Raw genomic sequence first — 22,741 nt, 5'->3', positions numbered from 1 at the left:
CTGATCCACAAACTACAGCAGCGACCTGATGTTGGCAAGAAATAAATATATAAGTCCGACTCTGAGATGAAAGAGGGGGACGTCAATATTATGAGATTTTTTTTTGTTTTGATAACCTGCTTGCCCCCCCCCATCATCCCATGATGCTGCTCTCTTTCTCCCCCTGCTGTCCCAACTTCAGCTGTTGATTCAGCATCAATCATGACCAAATCTAATTTGTCAAAGCTCAATTGTGCAGAGGCCCTCGACCCTGATGCTGCTGCTGCTCCTGCTGCTGCTGCTGCTGCTGGTGGAGGTCAGTGGTGGACAGAGGAGACTGACACACTCACTGGCAGACTCACCCGTCTGTAAAACCACTGGAACAACAAACAACAGTCAAACCGTGTCTTTTTAAAAAGTGTTGATCGGTGAAGCTGGAGGAGTCACGTACCTCCCTGCAGCTGTGACTCAGGGTGGGGGGGGCTGCTGGTCACATTAAGGAGGTGGAGGGAGGAGGAGGCCAGCAGCAGAGGCCAGGGAGACGAGGAGACGATGTCTGTCATCAACAGGAAAGGAACGTCCACAGCCAACCGCTCCACTGGCTCAAACTGGATTCACACAGACAACAGTCAGAACTACGCACCACTGCCCCCTCCAGGACACTGCTATAAACGCAGGTGAACGACAGCTGCGGCCCGAGTCCAAACAAAGCTACGCACCTTGATGGACATGAACTTGGCAGAAACTTCAAATGGATCCACAGTTTCTATGGTTACGATCTCATCCTGGAAAACAGTGAAGAGGAGGCAGGAGGTCAGAGGTCAGAGGAGACAGGAGGCCAGAGGTCAGAGGAGACGAGGAGACAGCTTGTGCACTACTTTCTAGGCAGGTGTGTATATTGATGTCCTCCCCCGTCGACTGCACTAGATGAAAATTATTACTGTGCAAATTGGGGGGGGGGAGAGGGGGTCAATATTTACATGTGCCTGAAACTTTACACAGTCCTGTCAGAAGAAAACAAAAGAAAGGACTAAAGAGGAGGAGAGTCTCTGCCTTGTGACATTTGCAGACCACGTGTCGTCCCTCCACCGTGGTGTCGATGCTGTAGGCCACGTGGAAGAGGAAGACCCGCGGACCAGTGGACACACACCTCAGATACACACACGTCTCCAACTGGAACACATTAATAAACAGGTGAGACGCTGAGGAGGAAAGTTGACTGGAGGAGGTGAGTGACGTTTGGAGGAGTTTCCACCTTTCCTCCGGCCGTCAAGTCTCCAAGGGGAATGTCAGGAAGCAGAGCAGGGTCAGTGTCCTCGCAGACCTTTGACCCCTCCAGGGTCACATGGGTGCTGTGGCCGAGATTGGCATCCTGACCTGGAGACAGCAACCAGAAGAGAAACTAAACACCAAACTGTCCACAGGTCAACGGTCTCCAGCTACGGGTTGTCCTACAAGTACTACCCTCTGACGGTGCAGTACTACCCTCTGACGGTGCAGTACTACCCTCTGACGGTGCAGTACTACCCTCTGACGGGGCAGTACTAGACCTTCAACAGGTTCTGGTTCAACAGTAACTAACTAGACCAGTACCTGGTTTAAGACCAGCTGTCAACATCATGTCCTTGGCCACGCCCTCCTCCTCTGATTGGACAGTGAGGTTGATGCAGTAGATTTCATTACTGAGAGCAGGAGGATGATGACTCAGCTGAACTGAAATCCTGGGAACTCTGGAAATGATCCTGAACAGGAAACAAAAGCAGGAGGAGTCACATGTACAGATGATGTCGTGATGATGTCGTGATGATGTCGTGATGATGTCATGATGATGTCATGGGTTTAGACATATGTGAGAAGACCCTGACATGGTGCTGTGCTGCATGCTCAGGCTGTCCCACTCCAACTCTTTACAAAGCTCTGCACTCCGTCCCCATCGGCGTGAACAGCGACTGGCCTGCAAAGCTTCATGGGTAGAGGCTGCATCTCCACCCGCCCCCCTCCAGCTCAGAAACACACAGCGGCCAGTGTCGCAGCCCAACATCACCTCGATGCCTGTCATCTGGTACAGAGTCACAGTTAGTACTGGTTCCTTATCTGCCACGCTGTACAGCAGTGGTGGGCTGTTGTACAGCATCACAACAGTCACAACAGTAACAACGCAGTCACAACGCAGTCACAACGGTCACAATACAGTCACAACGCAGTCACGACGCAGTCACAACGCAGTCACAACAGTAACAATACAGTCACAACACAGTCACAATACAGTCGTAACACACTCACCTCAATCTTCTTCCCAACGTCCTCAGTTTTTGCCACGAAGCTGAAGTTGAAACACTGAGTTTTTCCAGGTAACAGAATCATACTGTCCTGACCTGAGGATGCCATCACACACCACTGGTTGTATTCCTGCACACACGCACACACACCAGGTGTCAACAGTCGGTGTCAACAGTCGGTGTCAACAGTCGGTGACAACAGTGTTCAGAGAAGAATACAGATGTTGTTGCTGTTCCTGCAGAACTCAGACTGAGGTGTGACCTGTTCCTGGACGTTCTCTCTGTGTGTGTGTGTGTGTGTGTGTGTGTGTGTGTGTGTGTGTGTACCTGGTTACTGAGGCTGACTGCCAGCTTGTTCACTGATACAGAGTGAGGACAATCAGCCTGGAGGAAGACCTGCAGCTGGATGGGCTGGTCTACATGGAAACTAGGACAGAGGAACCGGGCCTTGCACTGGACTGGAACCAGAAGAGAAGGTGTGGAACATCATCAACGGTGGTTATGACACCAACTGTCATAACCACCAGTGTGAACGTGGGAACTCTTACTGAAGGGTATGTAGTCCTGGACCTCGATGTTGAACTCACTGGATCCAGCTAAGGCCACGCGGTCGTTCCACAGCAACGCAGCTGCACTGACGGAGGACGGATCGCAGTCCGGCTCAGGGTCAGGAACCTCGTTCTGGTGGAGGAGGTGAGGAAGTTAAAACCAACTCATTTCTGTTGTGACATCACAGCATGAGAGAATCATAGATTAGATGGACACATCAGCAGTTCCCTCTGGGAACTGAAGGTAATTACTGAGGTTGAACACTGGATGGCGCTGTTTTTGGTCTAGATGAGCTCAGGCACCAGGCCAGCTCACCTTCAGGACTCTGATGAGGTTCTTGTCAATCCGACTCTTTTGTTCCTCCTTCAGTGTTGAAGCTAAAACAAAAACAACACACCTGTGATGTCATCAGATGAACAAACCATTATATAACTGTACTGATAATATAAAGACCAAACTTCATCCAACTGACTGTCCCTGGTTCTGCTGAGGTCCAACTCACCTCTGCCCAGAAGCTCCATGCAGTAGATGATGTAGTCTTTGACACTGGCCATCAGATAAGCACAGCGCAGCGCTGTGGTCAGTATGGCGGTCAGGAGCGCCCACCAGCGCTCTGTGCGATAATCACACATCACATAGTCCAAGAGCCTGACGACAGAAGCGACAGCCCGTCAGTCGGTGGGTCAGTGGTTCACTGTGGACCGTGGTCTGTACATGGTAACAACTGACTCTACTGTAAGTGTATTCCCAGTGAAGCTCCCTGATTGGTGACATCATTAAACATAAACATATGAAGCAGTGTAACCTGCAGTACACACACACACACACACAGAGGTCTCCTTACTTCAGAGCTTTGGTGTAGTCCTTGGCGTGGTAGTACTCCTCTCCCATCAGCACCACTTGGACCAGGAAACACAAACATGTCAGACATTTTCTGTCCCGTCTCACACACAGCCACAAATTCCTTTCCCACAGGAGACGTGGGATGCATCCTAAATAGTCTACTGCTGTGATATAGAACTGTCAAAGATGTCGGTTTGATTCCCCGCCAGCCCTGGTACTCACTGAGGTGACTCTTCATCCTGGGGCACTTGTACTTCTTAAACTGGGCAACAGCATTACTGAGGAGGGCAATTATCACCTCCTGTAGGAGCAGAGTCACAGACAGGAGCACGTGTGATTGATGGTACGGTACGGTACAGTACAGTACGGTACGGTTCACTGCAGCATGTTAGATATACAGTTTTATTTTCTAGTTGATGTGGTGGGTGAGTGGAACCATCAATCATCAGCTTTAGATCATGATATAATTTCTGTACAGAATTCTTGTTTTCCAGCTTTAAGCTTCATGATGCTGATTGGCTGAGAATGGTAGGGTGATGGACTGAGGTGTAGGGAGATTAGACTGACATGTAAAAGTCTTGCGTCAGATTAAAACAGTCCAGGTTAGACTGGACTAGACTGGAGTAGATTAGACTGACATGTAAAAGTCTTGCATTAAGGTTAAATACTAAAATGTTTTCTATGCCATCTATTGGGGAAACATGGGTATAGCAAGTACAATGACAACAAAAATAAATGATATCATTTGGAAAGGTTTGGCGGGCTGGATTGAAAAACTGAACGGTCCACACCCGGGCCCCGGGCCTTGGTTTGCCCATAAGGACAGCACTCGAATCAGCAGGTGTGGTGCATTTACTGACCGTAGGATAAATGAAGATTTTTCCTTCCTGGTGTTTGTTAAACTGTTCTGTTTGACAAGTGGAACCATATATTTAGAACTCTGTTTGCATTAGAGCCAATCACATGAAAACATCAAAACCATGAAGTACCAGCAGTCACATTAATGGTCAGTAGTATTTTATGTACTGGCTAGTATAACAACAGTATTCTTTTTTAATAACTTTAACAACTTTTTAATACTTCAGAGACTTATTACAGTCTCGATTAAAAACTCACACATTGACTTTAGTATTCAGAACTAAATATGTATATGTACATATATACACACACACACACACTGATCTACAGAATAGGCACGTTGTTCCACAGAGTGTGTGTGTGTGTGTGTGTGTGTGTCTCCTCACAGAATGTGGAACATCTCTCTCTTTGATCTGCAGAGCCAGTATCCCCAACTTCTCCTTCTCTGCGTCTGGAGGATCAATACCTTCAGAACAAACAGCACCGGTCAAACAGAGGCCAAGATGATGTCATCATGCTGAGGAGTGTGTGTGTGTGCGCGCGCTCACTCTGATGTCCAGGTCTCTACGGTCTTTGTCCAAAGAAGTCCAGTCCTCCACTTTGAGTGTCCAGTGGGTCAGAGGACGGGTACGTGGCCCCACCCTGACAGGAGAAGGCAGAAGTGTCACAGGTACTAGTACTAGTACTAGTACTAGTACTAGTACTAGTAGTAGTAGTAGTAGTAGTAGTGGTGGTGGAGGTGGAGGTGGAGGTCATCACCTGGCAGAGCTGCAGTGCCAGCTGCTTCCTCTCCTGACTGTAACATGCAGCCTGTTGGTAGTAGAACCCAGGGTTCTGGGTCTGGATGGCCGTCAGGCCCAGTTTAATGGCTTCATCGAAGAGTTCTCCAAAAGACTGGAACCTGACAAGAACAAGAACAAGAACAAGAACACAGACAGAGGTGGGTTGTCTTTTCCAGCAGCTGTGGTGGGTTCAGATCTGGTTCTGTATTTCTGTGGTTCTGAGTCAGACCCACTGTTTGGACATCCAGGCTGCGTGTTCAAAGCCCAGCTCAGCGCTGCCAATCTTCTTCTTACACAGGTCAATGTGTTTCCTGAACTGAGCGATGGCGTCCAGGGGAGTGTTGTGCTGGAAACACAGACGACAGATCTGGACAGAGGAAGAAGAGTCAGCGGGTTAACACTCCATCCACACAGTAGTTAGTGACTAACTGGTTAGTATTCTCAGTGCTCAACCTCTGGTACAGATTTTAACTAGCAACCTTGTCACACAGTTTTCATGGTTTTCTGGTTGAAGGAGTGAAAACAAACTGTTCACTGGTCACCGAGTTACTACAGCAGGTGTCGCTGTTGGATCCATTAGTGTCAGAAAACAGGGCTTCATTCCAGATGTGAGAGAGAAGAGAAGAAAGACGAGGAAGACTCAGACTCAGACCTTGTAGTTGATGAATCCAGCCAGGGTTTTAATCTCCAACATGTTGGTTTCATGAGCTCGGAGCTCGTGGACCAGACTGTACGCTGTCCTGTAATACCTACAAAGACAGCCAACCAATCAAATCATCAGACACAGACCCCCTGCCGCCCTCCCCCCCGCCCCCCCGGGGTGTGTGGGTGAAGTCAGACTCACTTCAGGGCGTTCTGTGTGTCCTGCTTCAGCTCACTGAAGAAAGCTATCTTAAACTGGTGTCTGACAAACAGCAGCTGGAAACAGACAGAAACGTGGACAGAAAGGTGTGCATTTACTTTCACGTCATTGTTGTTTCACACCGCGGCGTCACGCTCCTGGTACGGCTGGTGAACCAACCTGGTGTGTGGTTTTGTTGAGGAACTCCTTGTGCGACTTGACGCGGCGGATCTCTGTGTAGTAGTACGTCTGAGCGTGTTCGTAGAAGGCATTCTCTAACCTGGGGCGTTAGAGGAGAACAGAACAGCATTTATCGTCATCGTCCAGCAGGGGTGCCCCCCTCTGAGAGGTAGTGCAAGAAAAGCAGTGCACTCAACATGTAGGCGAAGTGAGCCACTGGTACCTGATAATGTAGCCCACCAGGTGGTCTGTATGTGGCAGCACAAAGAGACTTTTACCAGAGAGGTCACAGGAATTACACAGAGCAGCTGCCCTCTCGGAGGCCACCAGGTCCTCCCCTGTACACCACACATGTCACGGTCACACAGGTGACTGAGTCAGGCGCTCACAGTGTGTCAGTGAAAGGTCAAATGTCATTCTCACCTGGGGGTAGAGGGGTTTTCTTCTGGATCAGAACCACGGCCACCTTGGTGTTCCTGCCCTGGAGACTGGTTCTGAAGAGGAACAAAAGAAAGAAGCAAAGTGCAAACTCAATTCTCTGTTGTTTGGAAGGACTTGATGATTTAAAGGAGACCTCCAGCCCCACAGTCTCCTGCTCTGTCACCACCGAGACAACCGTTCCCAAACCAACCTGACAATCTCCACTTTAGTGGCACATTCTGACTGTTTCTCTTTCCACTGTGGATCATCCCAGTCCAGTTCATAAAAGAGAACCACCAGAGCAGGTACTAGGTTCAGATGTTTGTTCATCCAACCGGTCTTCAGGATGCCTTTTGGGATGTACCATTCATAGGAGGTCCGCTACACAAAGACAAAGACAAAGACAAAAGACAAAAGACAAAAGATATAACAATGTTTATTTATTATATCCTAAAATGTTGTGTTGTTTTTGACAGACATCTCACCTTAGTGCGGCATTTGGGATACTCATGATCCCCTGGAAGTACTTTAAAAGAGATGGGGACTCGATCTACTCGACGATTGACACAGAAAGCATCCCAAATAGCTCGATGCACAGCGTTGTACACCACATCCAGACCAGTAAGAGCCACGAAGGCCAGGGGCCGACAGCACAACTCTGGAGGAAGCTCCCACTGGGAACCGGCCATCGCCACACTTCAAAGAGAAGTTGTCCTGCACGTCGAGACGGAGAAAAGACACAAAAGAACTCTTTACTAACTCTAACACAGGGGTTTTAATCACTACTTCTGTCACTGTCTGGTCACAGTCTGGGAAAAGATTTTTTTTATGAATATACTATTGACAGAACTTAAAATATTCGAGGGCAATGGTGATTTTATTTACAAATTAAACATTTCATTCACAAAATTAACATCAGACAGAAAAGATACTTCATGTTGGAAAACTATATCACTGAAATACAGTGCTAATATAAAGGAGGAATTATTTTTTTAAGGTGGGATTACTGAGACGTCAAAATGAAAGAAATATATTTATTATTATATATTCACCAAGAATGATACAAGCCGACATGATGACAGTTACAAAAAGATGGTAAAGCACGAACACATTACAGCTTCATGCTGAAGAACAGGTCACAAGACTGAGCTTTAGCTCCTCCAGTCTGGAGCTACTGTAATGTCAACTTGTTTACGTGCTTTAAACTGATTCTCGACTGATTCACGAGTGGCCGTGTTTATTCACACAGGGACGTTTCTAGACTGAGTTTCTAGAGTGTTACACGTGTACGCACCCTTTATGTTAACATATATATACAGTATATAAACTAATGAAACAAATGTATAGATGGAGAAAGCTTTGGGACATAAGCGGAAGTAAACGAGCCTCGTTAGTGAAACTACACAGTATTACCATGAACCAGTTCATTATATGATGCGAAAGGCTTTTTAAAGTAGTAGATAAATCATCACGTTACTTACCAGACCTGCATTTCTTTACTTGAAGTAAACAGTTGCACTGGTCGAGCTAATCGGTTAGCATTAGCCCGAGGCCGAGGGTAAAAATTGAACTAAATATCTACCACCACCACTGCTTCGATTTCGGGTTGTTCGCCTTTATTCGTGCAGATTCACCTCGGAGGTTATCGACAGACTGACACCGATGAGTTTCTGTATTTTACATGGGACAGAACCAGACAATTTAGCAGCTGTTGGTGAATCAACAAGGGGGTAGCTAGCGAAGTACTTAGCTACATATTGTGGAGTTCGACTAACACTTCCGGATACACCTTTCAAATTAAAAGTAGGCAGGATTTACGGTGATGGATCGTGTCGTTTAAAACCAACAGCATCAATGGTTATAAGCAGTATTAATAAATAATGAAGGAATCAATAAATAACATAGAAAACGTAAGTGGTAACAATTAGACTTTGATGCAAATTATTTTGGTTTAGCAACAGTTTTTGCTCACACTAAAATCCAATTTTACAAGGCACACACATAAATACATTAAAAACACACATATGTGTGTGTGTGTGTTTTAGTATTTAGTGGTGTGGTAGCAAAACAAACATACTTTATGTAATAACTAAAACATTGTTATGGATCTCTCTTCGACAGCAGGGGGCACCACAGCAGTATCTGCACAGTCACTTGGCAGTGTGCCCTTTGTGGCGTAAACCCTCCCCGTCACAGTTGGACTCGGGGCGGACTCGAACCTGAGGCTTTAAGCAGGCGAGAATCCTAGAATCTTTGCGGGAGTCTGCAGTCTGCGCGCGCGCACGCACTTCTGCACTCTCATCCTCTTTGCAGTTGTCAAAAACACGCGCGCGTGCCCCCTCATCTTCGTTGCAGATGTCCTCTCTGCAGCCATGGAGGATCCTCCGTCTTTATGCCCAGCAGCTCCAGCGGACCAGAGCGGACTGTCCTCCCGCTGAAGCCGCGCTGAAGGTGAGTTTCCCTGCGACGTGTGTCGTGTTCACACTGACCCTTCATGTGGTTGATTTAGTGATGATGTTGATGACGGTCGTAGTNGTGACAACATGACTCAGCACAGACAGGTATGGTACATGGTCCACGGTACAGTCTCACTGGTTCAGGTCTGATGGATGACCTGGTACTTACAAGTTCACCACAGTGTGGCCAGTGGTCACGTGGAGTAGACTGGCGTAGACTGGCGTAGACTGGAGTAGACTGGAGAAGGACCATCACCATGTTATAACGTGATCTTCTCACCATGGTTCAGGTCTCACCTGTCAACGGCTATCGAACCTCTGACCTTCTTTTCAGTTGGTCACACTGGCTGAATCTGATCCCAACCTGGGAAGTGAACCAGGATTCAGGTCCAGAAGTTCAGGTCTGTCTGTCGCTCGGTTCTTGTGACCACAGATCGTTTCCGCTCCTTCTTGGAGATGAGAGCAGAGGAGGAACGTTCCCAACGTTCTCCTGGGAATGAGCTGAAATATTTATCACACAGAGAAGAAGAAGAAGAAGAAGAAGAAGAAGAAGAACTGGAGCTCCCTCCAAACTCTTCTGTGACACTGGGAAACTTCACCCTCAGCATTCTGGGAACTGGGTTTGTTTGGACAAGAACAGGAACTGATTCCTATCAACATACACTCATTCACGTTGTTGTCAGATCGTCAGTTCCTTCTGTTCAGGAGAATCTGTTAATGGTACCAGGTACCGATCAGAACCATCTGTGTGTCAGTGGACCAGCTGACCGGCACACAGCCGTCATAAAGCAGCACACGTGCAGCAGCGTCACAGCCCGGTCATTCTGTGGAGGTCACCAGGAAAACTGCTGAGTCATCACTCTGCCTTACTCAGCACTTTTCCTCTTCAGGAAGTCAGTGTGTGTGTGTGTGTGTGTGTGTGTGTGTGTGTGTGTGTACCCTGTACTCCCCTGTACTCACACTACACCTATCCCGTCTGGTTCTTGGTCCCTCTGATGAAGTACTGTAGTATGAGCTGGTGACGTTGGTGATGTCACACGGTGATGTCATCAACATGAACTCAGTCTTTTAGAACATATTTGACCACGGTCCCTGGGAAAGTTAAAGTTAAAAGTGTGTGTGTGTGTGTGTGTGTGTGTGTGAGGAGGTGGGGGGGCGTCGGGGGTCAGGAGTCAGGTTGTTCCTGATAAGGCAGTGACAGGACACGACTGATAAGCTGAACCACATGAGGCTGTGTGTGTGTGTGTGTGTGTTCATATGTGCTCTCTCTCTCTCACACACACACACACACACCACTACCCCCCTCTCTCTGGAGATAAGGGGAGGGGCTGTGAAGACCGTCTCTGTGTCCTGGAGCAGTGCTCTGTGCTGATTGGTCGGCTCTTCTGATGACAGCTGGGAGAACTCTTTATCTGTGTGTGAACACACACTTAGTTCCAGCCCAGGAACATTTGTGTTCCTGCAGAAAAATGATGACATGAGTCATTTATTATACAGTGATGAGGAGTCCAGACCTTCAGAGTCCAGACCTTCAGAGACCTTCAGAGTCCAGACCTTCAGAGACCTTCAGAGTCCAGACCTTCAGAGACCTTCAGAGTCCAGACCTTCAGAGTCCAGACCTTCAGAGACCTTCAGAGTCCAGACCTTCAGAGTCCAGACCTTCAGAGACCTTCAGAGTCCAGACCTTCAGAGTCCAGACCCACTGGACTGAAGAACACTTGAACCCAACTCAAAGCTGGTAAATTCAACATTTTTCCATTTTCTATTTGAATCTATAACAACTTGTTTAACTTGTGGTCAGTCAGCAGCTCCTGACCCCTGACCCTTGACCCCTTGATCTGCTCCACGTCCAGGACATGACTGACTTGGAGGCGTCGGTTGTGGGGGAGCCTCCTCCTTCGTACATCATCTTTCTGGTGGTCTTCCTCTTCTTCCTAACTGGACTGTCGGGCTTCCTGCTCTGCCATCTCCTGAAGAGGAGGGGATACCGATGTCGGACCGGAGACGTGGACAGTGAAGAAGAGGAAGAAGAAGAGGAAGAAGAGAAGAAACTGGGAGGAGCTGCAGAGGGTACAGACACAGACACAGACCTGGAACAGACCTGCAGGAGGAATAAAGAGAGGGAACGAGGGGGTCAGTGGGTTTGAGGTTTGAATCCCTCCACTGAGCAGCAGACCTTGTTAGCTAAACGCTAACTAGTGCACAGACGGTCATTTAATCTAAAAGGAAATGTGTGTTAGTGACAGACATCAGCAGACTGTTTACAGTGACCAGAAGGTGGCAGTAATCCAACAAAAGGATGAAATCTGGGCCAAATGAATGATGGGTGGTCTACAGTGTGAATGATGGGTGGTCTACGGTGTGAATGATGGGTAGTCTACGGTGTGAATGATGGGTGGTCTACGGTGGGAATGACGGGTGGTCTACGGTGTGAATGATGGGTGGTCTACGGTGTGAATGACGGGTGGTCTACGGTGGGAATGACGGGTGGTCTACGGTGTGAATGACGGGTGGTCTACGGTGGGAATGACGGGTGGTCTACGGTGTGAATGACGGGACGGGTGGTCTACGGTGTGGGTGGTCTACGGTGTGAATGACGGGTGGTCTACGGTGTGAATGACGGTGTGTGTAGCCTTCACTCAGGTGATGACTGGAAAGAAAGAAATGAGATCACAGTTGAAGCTTTTAACAGACACCGTTCATAATGTATGTATGTATTATGATGATGTCATGATGATGTCATGATGATGTCATGATGATGCTGATGGTTCGGAGCCAGAGTGACCCTCACCCTTGTTCTTCTGTTTGTAGAGGAGGACGAGGAGAACCAGGACACCGTGGAACAAATCCTCAAGTGCATCATTGAAAATGAAGGTGAATTTGAAGAAGCAGCAGGTCATGTGACCTGTGACCTGTCATGTGACCTGTCATGTGACCTGTCAGTTTTTAGAGAAACCTAACTCAGCTTCTTCCTGTCTCCAGCCAACATGGAAGCCTTCAATGAGATGTTAGGAAACCGTAACGTGTGTGTCCACCACGACCCCAGGTCATCTGGTCACGTTTGTCACTCACACACACACACACACACACACACACACACACACGTGTGGACGTACTGACCTTTGAGGGTGGACTGTTGCAGGTTTCGTAAGGAGTCCATCGGGAGCGTCCCCCCCCACCACCACACGGTGCACTCAGGCACAGAGCACGACTCCTGCCACCTCTGCGCTCAGGGTCGCTCCAAGAAGGGACGGCGTCACAGCAGAACGCAGCGATTCAAACAGCGACCTGGAGAACAGACGGTGTTCTCTGTGGGAAGGTACAGGTGGAACTGTAGAAGTACATGAGGTAGAAGTGTCCGTCAGAGTAACCTGCTGCTCTGCTCTGCTCTGCTCTCTCTCTCTCTGTGTGTGTGTGTGTGTCCTCAGATTCAGGGTGATACACACAGATAAGAAGCTTCATGGAAGTTCAACTGCAGTGGTGGGTTCAGGGGACCCACTGGACCAGTCCCAGGACGCCGAGGCCGGATACAACCTGAGGAACATGTTCAAGGACGTCCGACCCACCTCCGACACAACCAACGGATTCGTCCCAAATATGGGAAAACGAAGGAGGAGCGGAACCATTTTTGGTCTGCGGCGAGTCAGCGACCCTGTCGGCCTCAGAGCGACGGAGCAGTCCACGAGCAGGCAGGGGGGGGGTCTGAAATTTGCTTTCCAGAAGCAGCCGGTGGTTCCGGAGGAGCTGGTCCAAGGTGAGGACCCAGAGGAGACCGAGGACGAGAAGGTTCCACACAGAGAGACGGGTCGGGTCAGTTCTCTTCCTTCTAGAAGGAAACGAGAGTCTCAGCGGTCGGTGTCCGTCTCCGAACCTCAGCTGGACCGACTGGTCGGACCTCCAGCTGTGGCTGTCCCCCACTCACTCACCCAAGGTTCTGCTGATCCCGGACCGGTGCAGACGTCCACACCCACCACTGCAGGGTTCACTTCTGCCCCCCCCAAAGGTTTTCCAGTGACCCAGTCTCCCCCTGACCCCTGCTCCAGTCCAGAGGTGGAAGCGGGCCGTGGTTCTAGCCTGGCCTTCATTAGTCTGGGTTCTTCTCCTCAGTCTTCTCTTCAGAACAGAACCCCGTCCTCGTCCTCTGTGTCTGAAGCCCCCAGCTCCCCCAGGGAGGTTCCACGCCGTCAGGTCGTCACCTCAGGTCGTAGCTCTTCCCTCCCTCCACCAGGGGCCGCCGTGATCAGCCAATCACCTACGCTGTCGAGGTCCAGGGCCCGGGCCCCCCCACCACATCTGAGGTCGGGGCCAGGATCAGAAGAGACCCTGGGACCCTGTGAGGGGGGGCCAAAGAAGCACTTCAGTGAAGACAGACCACCTCCGTCTCCAGGCGGACGGATCAGCAGCACGGTGGTTGTCAGGGGGGGGGCGGACGGTCAGAGAGAGTTTTCAGTGGTCACTATGGTCGAAGACCAAGACGGGAGTCGGACAGAGGCCGCGGTCGGACTGAGACAAGACAAGGACGACATGGTGGAGATGGAAGACATCAGGGACTGCAGGGTGACGCAGGGCAGGGGGGAGGACGGGGGGGAGGACGGGGGGGTCCAGGAGGTGCTGCACAGATGAAGGAGGGGCCTGAGGGCTGTGATGTCAGAGGAACAGGAATGATGAGGCATGATGGGAGATGGCGAGTCCACCTGTCAATCCTGTTGATGGAGACGATCAGACGTCAGTACACGCCTGTGTGTACTAATGAAGTACTTTACTGAAGTACTTGACCTCGGCTCCATGATTCACTCTGTGACTCCGCCCCCAGAGCTGGAGATGACCGGTGTGTGTGTGTGTGTGTGTGTGTGTGTGTCTACTCCGGCTCAGGTTAATGTTGACTCTAAACTGACCACAGATGTGAATGGTTATTGGTCTTTCTGTTTATATGTGGAGCCCTGCAGGGGGCGACCCTGAGTATTATGACTGACCTTTATTTTGTTAACTACAGACTATATACAGGTCACTATATCAAATATCACACAGTACTACTACAGTACTACAGTACAGCATAACATAATGAATGTATACATACAGTAGTAGATTTAAAGGATTACTATCGTCAGGACCATCGTCACTCTGACCTCTGACCTCTGACCTATTGTTGTGTTCCCCAGACTTTAAGCTAACTAGTTAACTCATTGTTTAGTGACCAAGTTAGTGGCCATCAGTCCACATTCCAGCCTGTGACTCTGGAGACTCTTCAACTGGAGCAAAAACACTGCAGCTGGAACTCAGCAGCCAGAGAGCAGGGGTCAAAGGTCAAAGTATTTTCCTGGTCTTCATGGGAAACTGACCAGGGTCCGGTCTAGTTTCTCGTCACATGCCTGCTCTTCCTCAGTGATCACGTGATGATCCCCAGTACAATGTTCTCAGTGTGGGGGACTGTAGGTTGCCCTCTGCTGGTCACCAGAGAAATCACGTCACAACGGCCTCTGTTGTGTTTTAAACCAAGACACGATTCCTACAACTGAACAAACAGTTAGTCAACAGTTCTTCAAAGACATGAAATGAACTCAGTACGAGTACATGAAGTAAACAAGTGTACAGTACTGCATTGTTCTTCATTTATAGGCCCGAGTACTACACAATACAAAGCTGTATATATATATATATTTACCATTCAATAAATAGTAGATTGTGAAAATACTACATTGTCTGTCTGTACTGTGAATCTGAGGGTAAAAAAACACAGATGAAAAACTTCATCTGTGAACGTGTGTGTGTGTGTGTGTGTGTGTGTGTGGTGTAGACATAGGACAGTTGTTAAATCAGTTACATGTACAGTATTTTAAAATACTCATAGATGTATTCACTTCTTTATTGACGTCTAAAAGGATGAAGTGTGATGTAAAAAAAGAGATTGTCGTTTATTTTCACAACAAATGAAGAGAAAAGCTTCAGGACGCAGCTGGACGCAGCTGGACGCAGCTGGACGCTCATTGCTGGACGTGTGGACGGACCTGGTGTCTGTGTTGATGGTAAAAGTCTGTTGAGATGATAAGGAGTTTCTACTGTGGTGGACTCACAGTTCCACAGTGTTTGGACAGTATTTATGGAGATGATTACCATCGACCATCACCAACCACCGACCGGTTCCATGTCTGACATGTTTTTCACGGACCGGCCTTTAATAAAGTGATACGACCGACACAAAACCTACAGCTATTTTTCAACATCGCGCTTGTCTGTTAACGCTCGGTCTCCACGGGGTGGAGCAGTTCTGAATCAGATAATGAATAAAAGATTCTTTCTGTGCGGCCGGAACCAGTTGACCCATAGGCCGGTCCGCAGCCCAGGGGTTGCGGACCACTGATCTATAACGTCTTCCTGTTGTTCCAGTTTTCTAGAACAGTTGAGATAAAGTGTGTTTTGACGTCTGCCTTCGTTCATTCAGTTCTCAGCACCGAGTCTCACAGCTGAGGTGGGGGCTTCAGTGTGGGAGGAGGGGGAGGAGGTCGACACTGTAGCAGAACACACACACACACACACACAGACACAGACACAGACACAGACACAGACAGATCGGTGTGAGTGAAGACGGCCACATGTGGAACAGCAGCTGCTCCTTTGCTCTTTTTTCTGCTCAGTTTTCCTCCACTGGAGCAGCACTCACCGGTTTCAGTCGACTGTCGGAGACCACGCCATCTGCACAGGTCGGCCGGCGTTCCTCCAGGAAGCCTGGTGGCCGAGTCACTGAACTACAACCAGGAGTTGGGGAAATGGAGAGGGGAGGCAGAGTGGGTGTGGGGGGGGTCTGAGGAGAGAAAGAGAGACGGAGGGTGAACCACTGGGACACAGGGACCTGCACTGGTCCAAACACTGAAAGTCTAAACAACTCAACATCCTGTAATGACCTGGATGGCCTCCAGAGGCAGCACATGTGACGTTTGCACCTCCTTGTCCTGTTTCTCTTTCTCCTCCTCCTCCTCTCTGTCATCTTGTATGAGCTCCACCACCAGTGAAGGGAAGAAACCACGACGTCCATTCAGCTCTCCCTCCCAAAAACCATCGTCCACCTGGACCAGGTGACAGACATACAGAGACAGTCATCCTCAACATCAGCCTTCGTTTCTCCGTTCCACGTTGTTGTCTTTACCGCTCCATGCTGACGGCGTATCAGGTTGATCATCGCCCCCTCCTGGAAAGAGAGCTCCTCTGCACTCTGGGCCTGGTAGGAGTACAGAGCTCTGGCTACACCTGAGGACAAATATGGTTCTGCTTCTTTACTGGAAAATTCACCCATCGTCATAATCACAGACGGTGCTGAACCTGTGGTTCCCGTCCCCTCCTGTTTTCCCAGTGAAGAGACTGAACTGAAGGAAGTGTCCAGCCGAACAACGTCCTCTGCTGGTAGACACAGGATCTGCACATAACGCTCAGGAACGTAGCCCACTTGACCACATGAATTACACACCTGTCAAGAACAGACCACCGCGACCTCAACATGGTTCTGGTCCATGGTACGACCGATAGTATGAAACACCCGAGCGTACCTTCAGCCAGTCCTCCACGTCGCCATCTTCTACCACCTGAAGCTCCTCCCCCTCGATGATTGACAGCTCGTCCAACTGACAGGCCTGGATTAAAGAAAAGTCAGAGTTTGGACAGAACTGTCGTTCATGTGTGAAGTTTCCCGCCACGCCAACTGCTGAGTGTGTGTGTGTGTGTGTGTGTGTGAGAGTATGTCAGTTCATGCATTTATCCACAGAGGAGGGTCGCCCTGATGACGTTCCTCTGGGAATAAGAACAACCACCAGATGGTGTCATTTTGAAAACCGCTCGGAGCAGATGAGGAGTATTTGTGACCTGCAGTACCAGTACCTGGTAGCTGTAGATAACTTTACAGTCTGCAGGATAAACACACACTCCAGATGCTGATCCTGGATCTGTGAAGATGTCCCTGTCGTCATCATCGTACTCCTCAAAGTCCGTCAGCTCAAACTCCTCCTCCTAGAAATCACACGAACCAACAGATCAACTTCCTGTTTCCTCTGAGTTTCAGGTTAGAACCAGACACGCTGTGTGTGTGTGTGTGTGTGTGTGTGTGTGTGTGTACATACTGAAAAGTCCTCAGTAGATCTTCTCCGCTCACTCAGCCGTCTCTGTCTCTCCAGCTCTTCTGCGGCCTGGTTCATGGCCTTACTCCTCCACTGTTCGATTCCCGGCACACTGTTTGCCAACAGAGCCAGTCGAGCCTCTGCTTTGATCCTGCTCACCTGCGGTGGGAAGGAAACACGCTGCGTGTTTATTTCAGCACCAGGAGCTGTCCACCAGGTGATAGTTAGTTGTTGGTAATCCCCAGCAGCACTGGCCCCGGTCAGAACAGAACGCCTTCTTACTTCGGCCTTCCTGACGCTGTGCTGGACCTCTGAGATCTTCCGCTCCACGCTGAGTCCGGTCTGACCTGACAGGAGCTTCAGACGACCCGCCAACACCTGCAGAGCCTGAAGGAGAGCCCGTCATTTTAGACCTGATGAAGGAGAGTCGACCACAGTTCACACACAAAGACTTCAAATGAACTTCTCCCTTCAACTACTGTGAGAAAAGAACAAAACATTTGTCATTTGTCACATAAGTAGAGAAACATGGGGTCTCAAACTCCTGGCCCACGGCCCACAGCCCGCGGCCCACAGCCCGCGGCCCACGTCGGCCCACAAACCTTCCACATCTATAATAATGTAGCAGTTCAGATGAGGCCTACACCCAGCCGGAGTCTCACCCTCTCTCCGTGGGTCGCCATCTTGTGGTCCTTGGCAGCTCTTGCAGCCCACTTCTTTGCCTCCTTCATCAGATGACCTTCGACCTCAGAGTCACAGACGTCCTGCAGTGAACACAGCTGGTCCCGTGGAGCAGCCTGGAACTCAAACTCAGTTGGTTGGTTGAAGACAGGAGATTCCTGCAGGAACTGTTGGATGTTTTTCTCCCTGGTCACCTGGCAACACAGCAACAGCAGCAGCAACAACAACAACAACAACAACGACACAACAACAGCAACAACAACGACACAACAACAACGACAACAACAACAACAGCAACAACAGCAACAACGACACAACAACAACAACGACACAACAACAGCAACAACAACGACACAACAACAGCAACAACAACACAACAACAACGACACAACAACAGCAACAACAACGACACAACAACAGCAACAACAACAACGACACAACAAAAACAACGACACAACAACAACGACAACAACAACAACAGCAACAACGACACAACAACAACGACACAACAACAGCAACAACAACGACACAACAACAACGACACAACAACAGCAACAACAACGACACAACAACAACGACACAACAACAACAACGACACAACAACAACAACGACACAACAACAGCAACAACAACGACACAACAACAACGACAACAACAACAACAGCAACAACGACACAACAACAACAACAACGACAACCACACAACAACAACAACAACAACGGTTAGAGGTTAAAGGCTGTTGCCCCCCCCCCCTCCTCCCCCCAGGGTTTGATGTTGAGACAAAGGAGTGAAGTACAAATACCTTGTCCACGTTGTCCCAGATATTACTGTAGTACTTGTGTGTGTTCAGACAGGAGTCCAACTCTGTTTCACACAGCAGACAGAAGTCGTTTTTCAAATCCTCATAAAAACTCCCATCCATCTGCTGACGGTCAGAAACACAGAGAGAACATCTGAGGGGAGGACAACACCGGGTCTTCAAGGTCCTCAAGGCCTTCAAGGCCTCCAAGTGATCAATGGTCCGGAATTGGTCCCCGCCCCGGTGGTTTGGGAGCCATGTTTGACAACAACCTGAAGCTGAAGTGTAGTTGGGTGTCATCAGTGTGTGTGTGTGTGTGTGTGTGTGTGTGTTCGTACCTCCAGGACGTGAGGCAGGTCCTCTGTGTAGTAGAACTGATGATGAGCATTCACTGCAGCCAGAGTCAACAGGAAGTGGTTACGAGCTTCAGTCAAACCATCCTCACACTCCTTTAGCCTGGCAGCCAGCTGGGGGGGTGGGAGGGGGGGGAGGGGGTGTAAGAGTTTATTGGAAACAACACTCTGAGTTGTTGTTGTTGTTGTTGTTGTTGTTGTTGTTGTTTATCTCCACACCTTGGCAGTCGTTCTGTGAAGTCCAGTCTTGAAGTGGAAAATCCCATGTTCATTCTTTTTGGCTCTGAAAGACAAAAGTCCAGCGATGATTGGATCAGTACCTCAGCCACAGGACAGTGTCCCTCAGTCTGTCCAGCTGTCTGTCCACCTGTCTCAGTGTCCACGTCACTGATTGGATGTAATGACTCATCAGGTCCGTCTTGACCATGGAGAGTCTGAACCAGCAGCACCAGCTGACTCCTGTCTCCTGATTGGCTCAGGGACTCATGTGTGATGCACTGCCTCCTGGTGGTGGGGTTATATATATTAACGTCACTCATGACTCACACCGACCTGCTCTGGACGTCAGCCGCCTTCGACCTGGCAACACTGGCGATGTGGCTCAACTGGTGGTAGTTCTTCTTCAGCTGCTGCAGCTCACGCAGGGCGTCCAGTACTTCAGCCTGAACGGCCTGCAGCTGCTCCAAGCCCTAAAACACACACACACACACACACACACACACACAGGACGTGTCTCACCCCGTGGTCTCCTCTGCCTTGTGCTGATTGGCTGATTTTCAGGACTGTGTATTTGCAGGCTAAACTACTGACAGGTAAAGGTCAGTGACCTTCCTAACTCAGACTCAACGAGTAAAGTCCAGTGCTGCCACCTACCTGTGAGTGTGAGGCCACACCAGAAGTCCAGGTGTAGTACTACTGAAGTAAACAGTACTTACAGTAATACTACTTACTGTAATGCTAGTACTAACCCTGACACAAGTGAAAGATTTGAATCATTGAGTCATTAGGTCACGAGCCAGAAGCGGCCCATGCTCCAGGGGTTTGACACTCTCAACCAGATTAGGACGTTAATCCCAGTCTTACTCTCTTCACTCGGACGTCCTTTTCATTTCGAACACTGCGTGAAGCCCGTCCGCTCAAACTGCGATATTTTTCTGCAGCATCCAGTCGTGACGCAGCCGTCTGCGCCGTAGCATCCACCACCGAGCGCCACACAGCGAACACACTGCTGAAAACACACATCAGCGTCACGCTCCTGCTGTGCCCCCCCCCGTCTTCATGGTGAGGAGGGGTCATGAGGGGTCGTGAGGGGTCGTGAGTGTGACGTTACCCAGAAGAACTCAGGTCTGTGTTCGCTCGCTGCCAGTCTCTCTTCTGGTATTGAACCGCCAACCTCTGAAGAGCCTGAAATGCAGTGGACGTTAAAACAACATTCCTCGACATATTTCCACTTTGTTCTCTTTTAGGTCATACACTAATGCAGCCATGGGCAAACTACAGGCCGAGGCCCAGATGCGGCCCGTTTGGCCTTTTAATCCGGCCGGCCAAACCTCTCCAAAATATATTATTAATTTTATTATCATTATACTTCTACCTTTTCCCTGCAACGCCTGCGTTTCCCCAATAGATGGCATAGACACATCTAGCATTTTGAGTGTTTTAGCCTTTATGACTATTATCTCTGCTCCTGACCTGGCCCCTCCACTGTGGCCCCCCATGTCTGAACTAATGACAGGGTCATAAACTGAGGCATCAATATATAGAGGTAGAGGTCCAGTACAATAGAGAAGTCATGTGACGCAGTCATGTGACTTTGACACCTCCACGTCATTGTCTCTTCATCCATTTTTAAATGTGGTTTTTGGCTCCGTTCCTGGCCTGAGAACAGAACAGATCAGTGCTGGTGTTGGTGTTGACACACTTTTAGAAAACAGCCCAGTGTCACTGACACAGGAGCTGAAATCAATACATAATGAGCACTTCCTGCCAAGATCGAACGGAGCCTGAAACAAAAACCAAACTGGACGTTGACTTGCCTGAGCGTACTCCTTCTCTACGACTGATCGATGTTTACTGAAGCTCCTGGGGGAGGACAAGGACAGAGCAGAGGTCACAGCAGCACATGGCAATGTTCCACTGGGCGTGTCAGTGTCTGTCAGTGTCTGTCAGTGTCTGTCAGTGTCTGTCAGTGTTTTACCTGATCTCCTCCAGCAGCTCAGTGTCCTGATGCTGTTTGTTCTGTAGTTTACTGAGCTGCTCTGAGAAGACCAGCTTCACCTGCTGACTCTCCTTTACCTGGGCATCACACACACACACACACACACACACACACACATATAAATACATATAGGAGTGCTAACTCTTCCGACCGTTTTATAATCCCATCTGTTCTGACGTTACAAGTGTCATTTTAAACCTTGTTATAATTAGTTGTTTATAAAAAAATAAGTCAAATAATTAGCCCTGCTAATCCCAGGAGCTACTACTACTGAAACAGGGAGTGGTTTAAATACACATCACTGTGGTGCAGCTGCTGTAACCAATGAAAGCTGGACACTGACACTCCCATCACTAACAGTTCTGAAACATCTCTGCGGTCCCGGACTAGAACCTTCTTGGTACCTTGGTCAAAGTCACTGCTAAAGGTCCAACAGATGAGGAACATCTGACAGATGACTTTGAAGAAGACACAAAGAAGGAGAAGGTGACGACGCAGCACAGACACAGGTGACAGGAAGAGGAAGTGAGAAGATCTCTCCTACCTTCCTGGGTGGAGGCTGCATGTTCTCACCTCCGTTGCTTCTTCAGTGGTTTCACCTCCACCACATCTGCTCTGCAGTCTGTTCTCCATCTCTCTCTCTCCCCCGCCCCTTTCTCCTCCCTCCCTCCCTCTCTCTCTCCCCCCCCCCCCCCCCCCCCCTCCCTAATGTGTACTTGTCTTCATGGTCAGGTCTTGGCAGCAGTAACTGTTTGGACTGAGTGTGATTGATGGACACAAACATGGACAGAAACAGTCCTTCAGTGTCCACAGGGGGGCAGAAATGTTTGAAGTTAGGACTTCCTCCAAAAACATGGGGTTCAGAAGGTTTGTATGAAGATGGAAATAAAAGTGGACCAAAAGAAGAACCTTGAGGTTCCCCCGGTCAACACCGCATGATGTTTTGTGGGTGGATGTCCAGTGACCAGTGGAGAGTCCAGTAGCAACACACACAAGTACAAGAACATCAGAACAACAGTGCAGCTTTAATGACAGTAAAAATATTGATCCAGAAACAGAGTTGACGTGGGATGGATCCCACTTTAGTCAATAAATAAAATAAATAGGTCCGATCAGCACTACCAGCTCACCATCAACACAAGGATTAAAGTTGTCACAACTGTGGGTATGAGCGCCACCTGCTGTACTGCTCCACTCATTGAGCGCTCATCATGCTGGCGATACACTCCTTCAGATCTCTGAGTTTGCCATGGAAGGTCTTTGGGGAAATGTGGGGGGCACACCCGCCGCTCGGGAAACACTGCAGAAATTCCTGTGAAGATCCAGAGGAGTGGGTCAGCTGACAGAGCGGCCATCTTTGTTTGACATGAGACATTTAAACAGCTTGTCTGTTGACTTTAC

At 49.1% G+C, this 22,741-nt stretch overlaps 3 protein-coding genes across 9 annotated transcripts in view; 1 reads left to right on the top strand and 2 right to left on the bottom strand.

Annotated features, from left to right (window-relative positions):
* The window catches only part of trappc11 (trafficking protein particle complex subunit 11), an 11,042-nt gene extending 2,577 nt beyond the window's left edge, over nucleotides 1-8,465 (bottom strand). Inside the window, 26 exon segments of the mRNA XM_025063190.1 lie at nucleotides 269-356; nucleotides 431-587; nucleotides 699-764; nucleotides 1,033-1,152; nucleotides 1,235-1,356; nucleotides 1,573-1,721; nucleotides 1,845-2,038; nucleotides 2,263-2,388; nucleotides 2,586-2,716; nucleotides 2,807-2,939; nucleotides 3,123-3,184; nucleotides 3,310-3,455; nucleotides 3,652-3,706; nucleotides 3,873-3,951; nucleotides 4,895-4,974; nucleotides 5,057-5,150; nucleotides 5,268-5,409; nucleotides 5,524-5,657; nucleotides 5,943-6,039; nucleotides 6,135-6,208; nucleotides 6,312-6,411; nucleotides 6,535-6,649; nucleotides 6,735-6,805; nucleotides 6,943-7,112; nucleotides 7,217-7,445; nucleotides 8,213-8,465. Of these exon segments, the coding sequence (XP_024918958.1) occupies nucleotides 269-356; nucleotides 431-587; nucleotides 699-764; nucleotides 1,033-1,152; nucleotides 1,235-1,356; nucleotides 1,573-1,721; nucleotides 1,845-2,038; nucleotides 2,263-2,388; nucleotides 2,586-2,716; nucleotides 2,807-2,939; nucleotides 3,123-3,184; nucleotides 3,310-3,455; nucleotides 3,652-3,706; nucleotides 3,873-3,951; nucleotides 4,895-4,974; nucleotides 5,057-5,150; nucleotides 5,268-5,409; nucleotides 5,524-5,657; nucleotides 5,943-6,039; nucleotides 6,135-6,208; nucleotides 6,312-6,411; nucleotides 6,535-6,649; nucleotides 6,735-6,805; nucleotides 6,943-7,112; nucleotides 7,217-7,420 (2,909 nt within the window). The 5' untranslated portion in view covers nucleotides 7,421-7,445; nucleotides 8,213-8,465.
* Nucleotides 8,466-8,974: 509 nt separating this feature from the next.
* rell2 (RELT like 2) lies at nucleotides 8,975-14,878 on the top strand. Of its 5 annotated transcripts, none has more exons than XM_025063203.1 (7): nucleotides 8,975-9,182; nucleotides 10,685-10,925; nucleotides 10,989-11,320; nucleotides 11,999-12,061; nucleotides 12,170-12,233; nucleotides 12,330-12,506; nucleotides 12,616-14,878. In XM_025063203.1, the coding sequence occupies exons 3-7, from the start codon at nucleotides 11,044-11,046 to the stop codon at nucleotides 13,808-13,810; spliced, it is 1,776 nt and encodes a 591-aa protein (XP_024918971.1). In that variant the 5' UTR covers nucleotides 8,975-9,182; nucleotides 10,685-10,925; nucleotides 10,989-11,043; the 3' UTR covers nucleotides 13,811-14,878. The 5 variants fall into 5 exon arrangements, with proteins under 5 accessions (XP_024918971.1, XP_016895086.1, XP_008325974.1 ...); XM_017039597.2 differs by having other exon boundaries at nucleotides 8,977-9,182; nucleotides 11,041-11,320; XM_008327752.3 differs by having other exon boundaries at nucleotides 8,982-9,182; nucleotides 11,041-11,257.
* LOC103391446 (F-BAR and double SH3 domains protein 1) lies at nucleotides 14,289-21,965 on the bottom strand. Of its 3 annotated transcripts, XM_025063201.1 has the most exons (17): nucleotides 21,320-21,965; nucleotides 20,453-21,204; nucleotides 20,206-20,350; nucleotides 19,675-19,811; nucleotides 19,342-19,405; nucleotides 19,108-19,236; nucleotides 18,773-18,895; nucleotides 17,952-18,164; nucleotides 17,572-17,676; nucleotides 17,293-17,448; nucleotides 17,054-17,182; nucleotides 16,726-16,809; nucleotides 16,502-16,646; nucleotides 16,329-16,429; nucleotides 16,087-16,248; nucleotides 15,846-15,986; nucleotides 14,289-15,693 (listed from the first exon to the last, which is right to left on the bottom strand). In XM_025063201.1, the coding sequence occupies exons 2-17, from the start codon at nucleotides 20,563-20,565 to the stop codon at nucleotides 15,643-15,645; spliced, it is 1,998 nt and encodes a 665-aa protein (XP_024918969.1). In that variant the 5' UTR covers nucleotides 20,566-21,204; nucleotides 21,320-21,965; the 3' UTR covers nucleotides 14,289-15,642. The 3 variants fall into 3 exon arrangements, with proteins under 3 accessions (XP_024918969.1, XP_024918967.1, XP_024918968.1); XM_025063199.1 differs by having other exon boundaries at nucleotides 16,329-16,646; XM_025063200.1 differs by having other exon boundaries at nucleotides 16,329-16,646; nucleotides 20,206-20,347.
* Between the last annotated feature and the right edge of the window lie 776 nt (nucleotides 21,966-22,741).

Source organism: Cynoglossus semilaevis, chromosome 15 (genome assembly GCF_000523025.1).
Source record: "Cynoglossus semilaevis isolate Cse_v1.0 chromosome 15, Cse_v1.0, whole genome shotgun sequence".
In the NCBI taxonomy this organism is placed as follows: domain Eukaryota; kingdom Metazoa; phylum Chordata; class Actinopteri; order Pleuronectiformes; family Cynoglossidae; genus Cynoglossus; species Cynoglossus semilaevis.
This window is presented reverse-complemented; position numbering and strand designations above follow the sequence as displayed.

Bases quoted from the DNA above. Each gene is read 5' to 3' on its own strand.
- rell2 (XM_025063203.1), top strand. From the start codon at position 11,044: ATGACTGACTTGGAGGCGTCGGTTGTGGGGGAGCCTCCTCCTTCGTAC. The intron at 12,234-12,329 runs GTCATCTGGTCA...GGACTGTTGCAG, and splicing joins TGTGTCCACCACGACCCCAG to GTTTCGTAAGGAGTCCATCG. The intron at 12,507-12,615 runs GTACAGGTGGAA...GTGTGTCCTCAG, and splicing joins ACGGTGTTCTCTGTGGGAAG to ATTCAGGGTGATACACACAG.
- LOC103391446 (XM_025063199.1), bottom strand. From the start codon at position 20,565: ATGTCGAGGAATGTTGTTTTAACGTCCACTGCATTTCAGGCTCTTCAG. The intron at 19,406-19,674 runs GTCGGTGTGAGT...TTTGTCTTTCAG, and splicing joins GCGGCTGACGTCCAGAGCAG to AGCCAAAAAGAATGAACATG. The intron at 17,183-17,292 runs GTATGTACACAC...TGTGATTTCTAG, and splicing joins GATCTACTGAGGACTTTTCA to GAGGAGGAGTTTGAGCTGAC.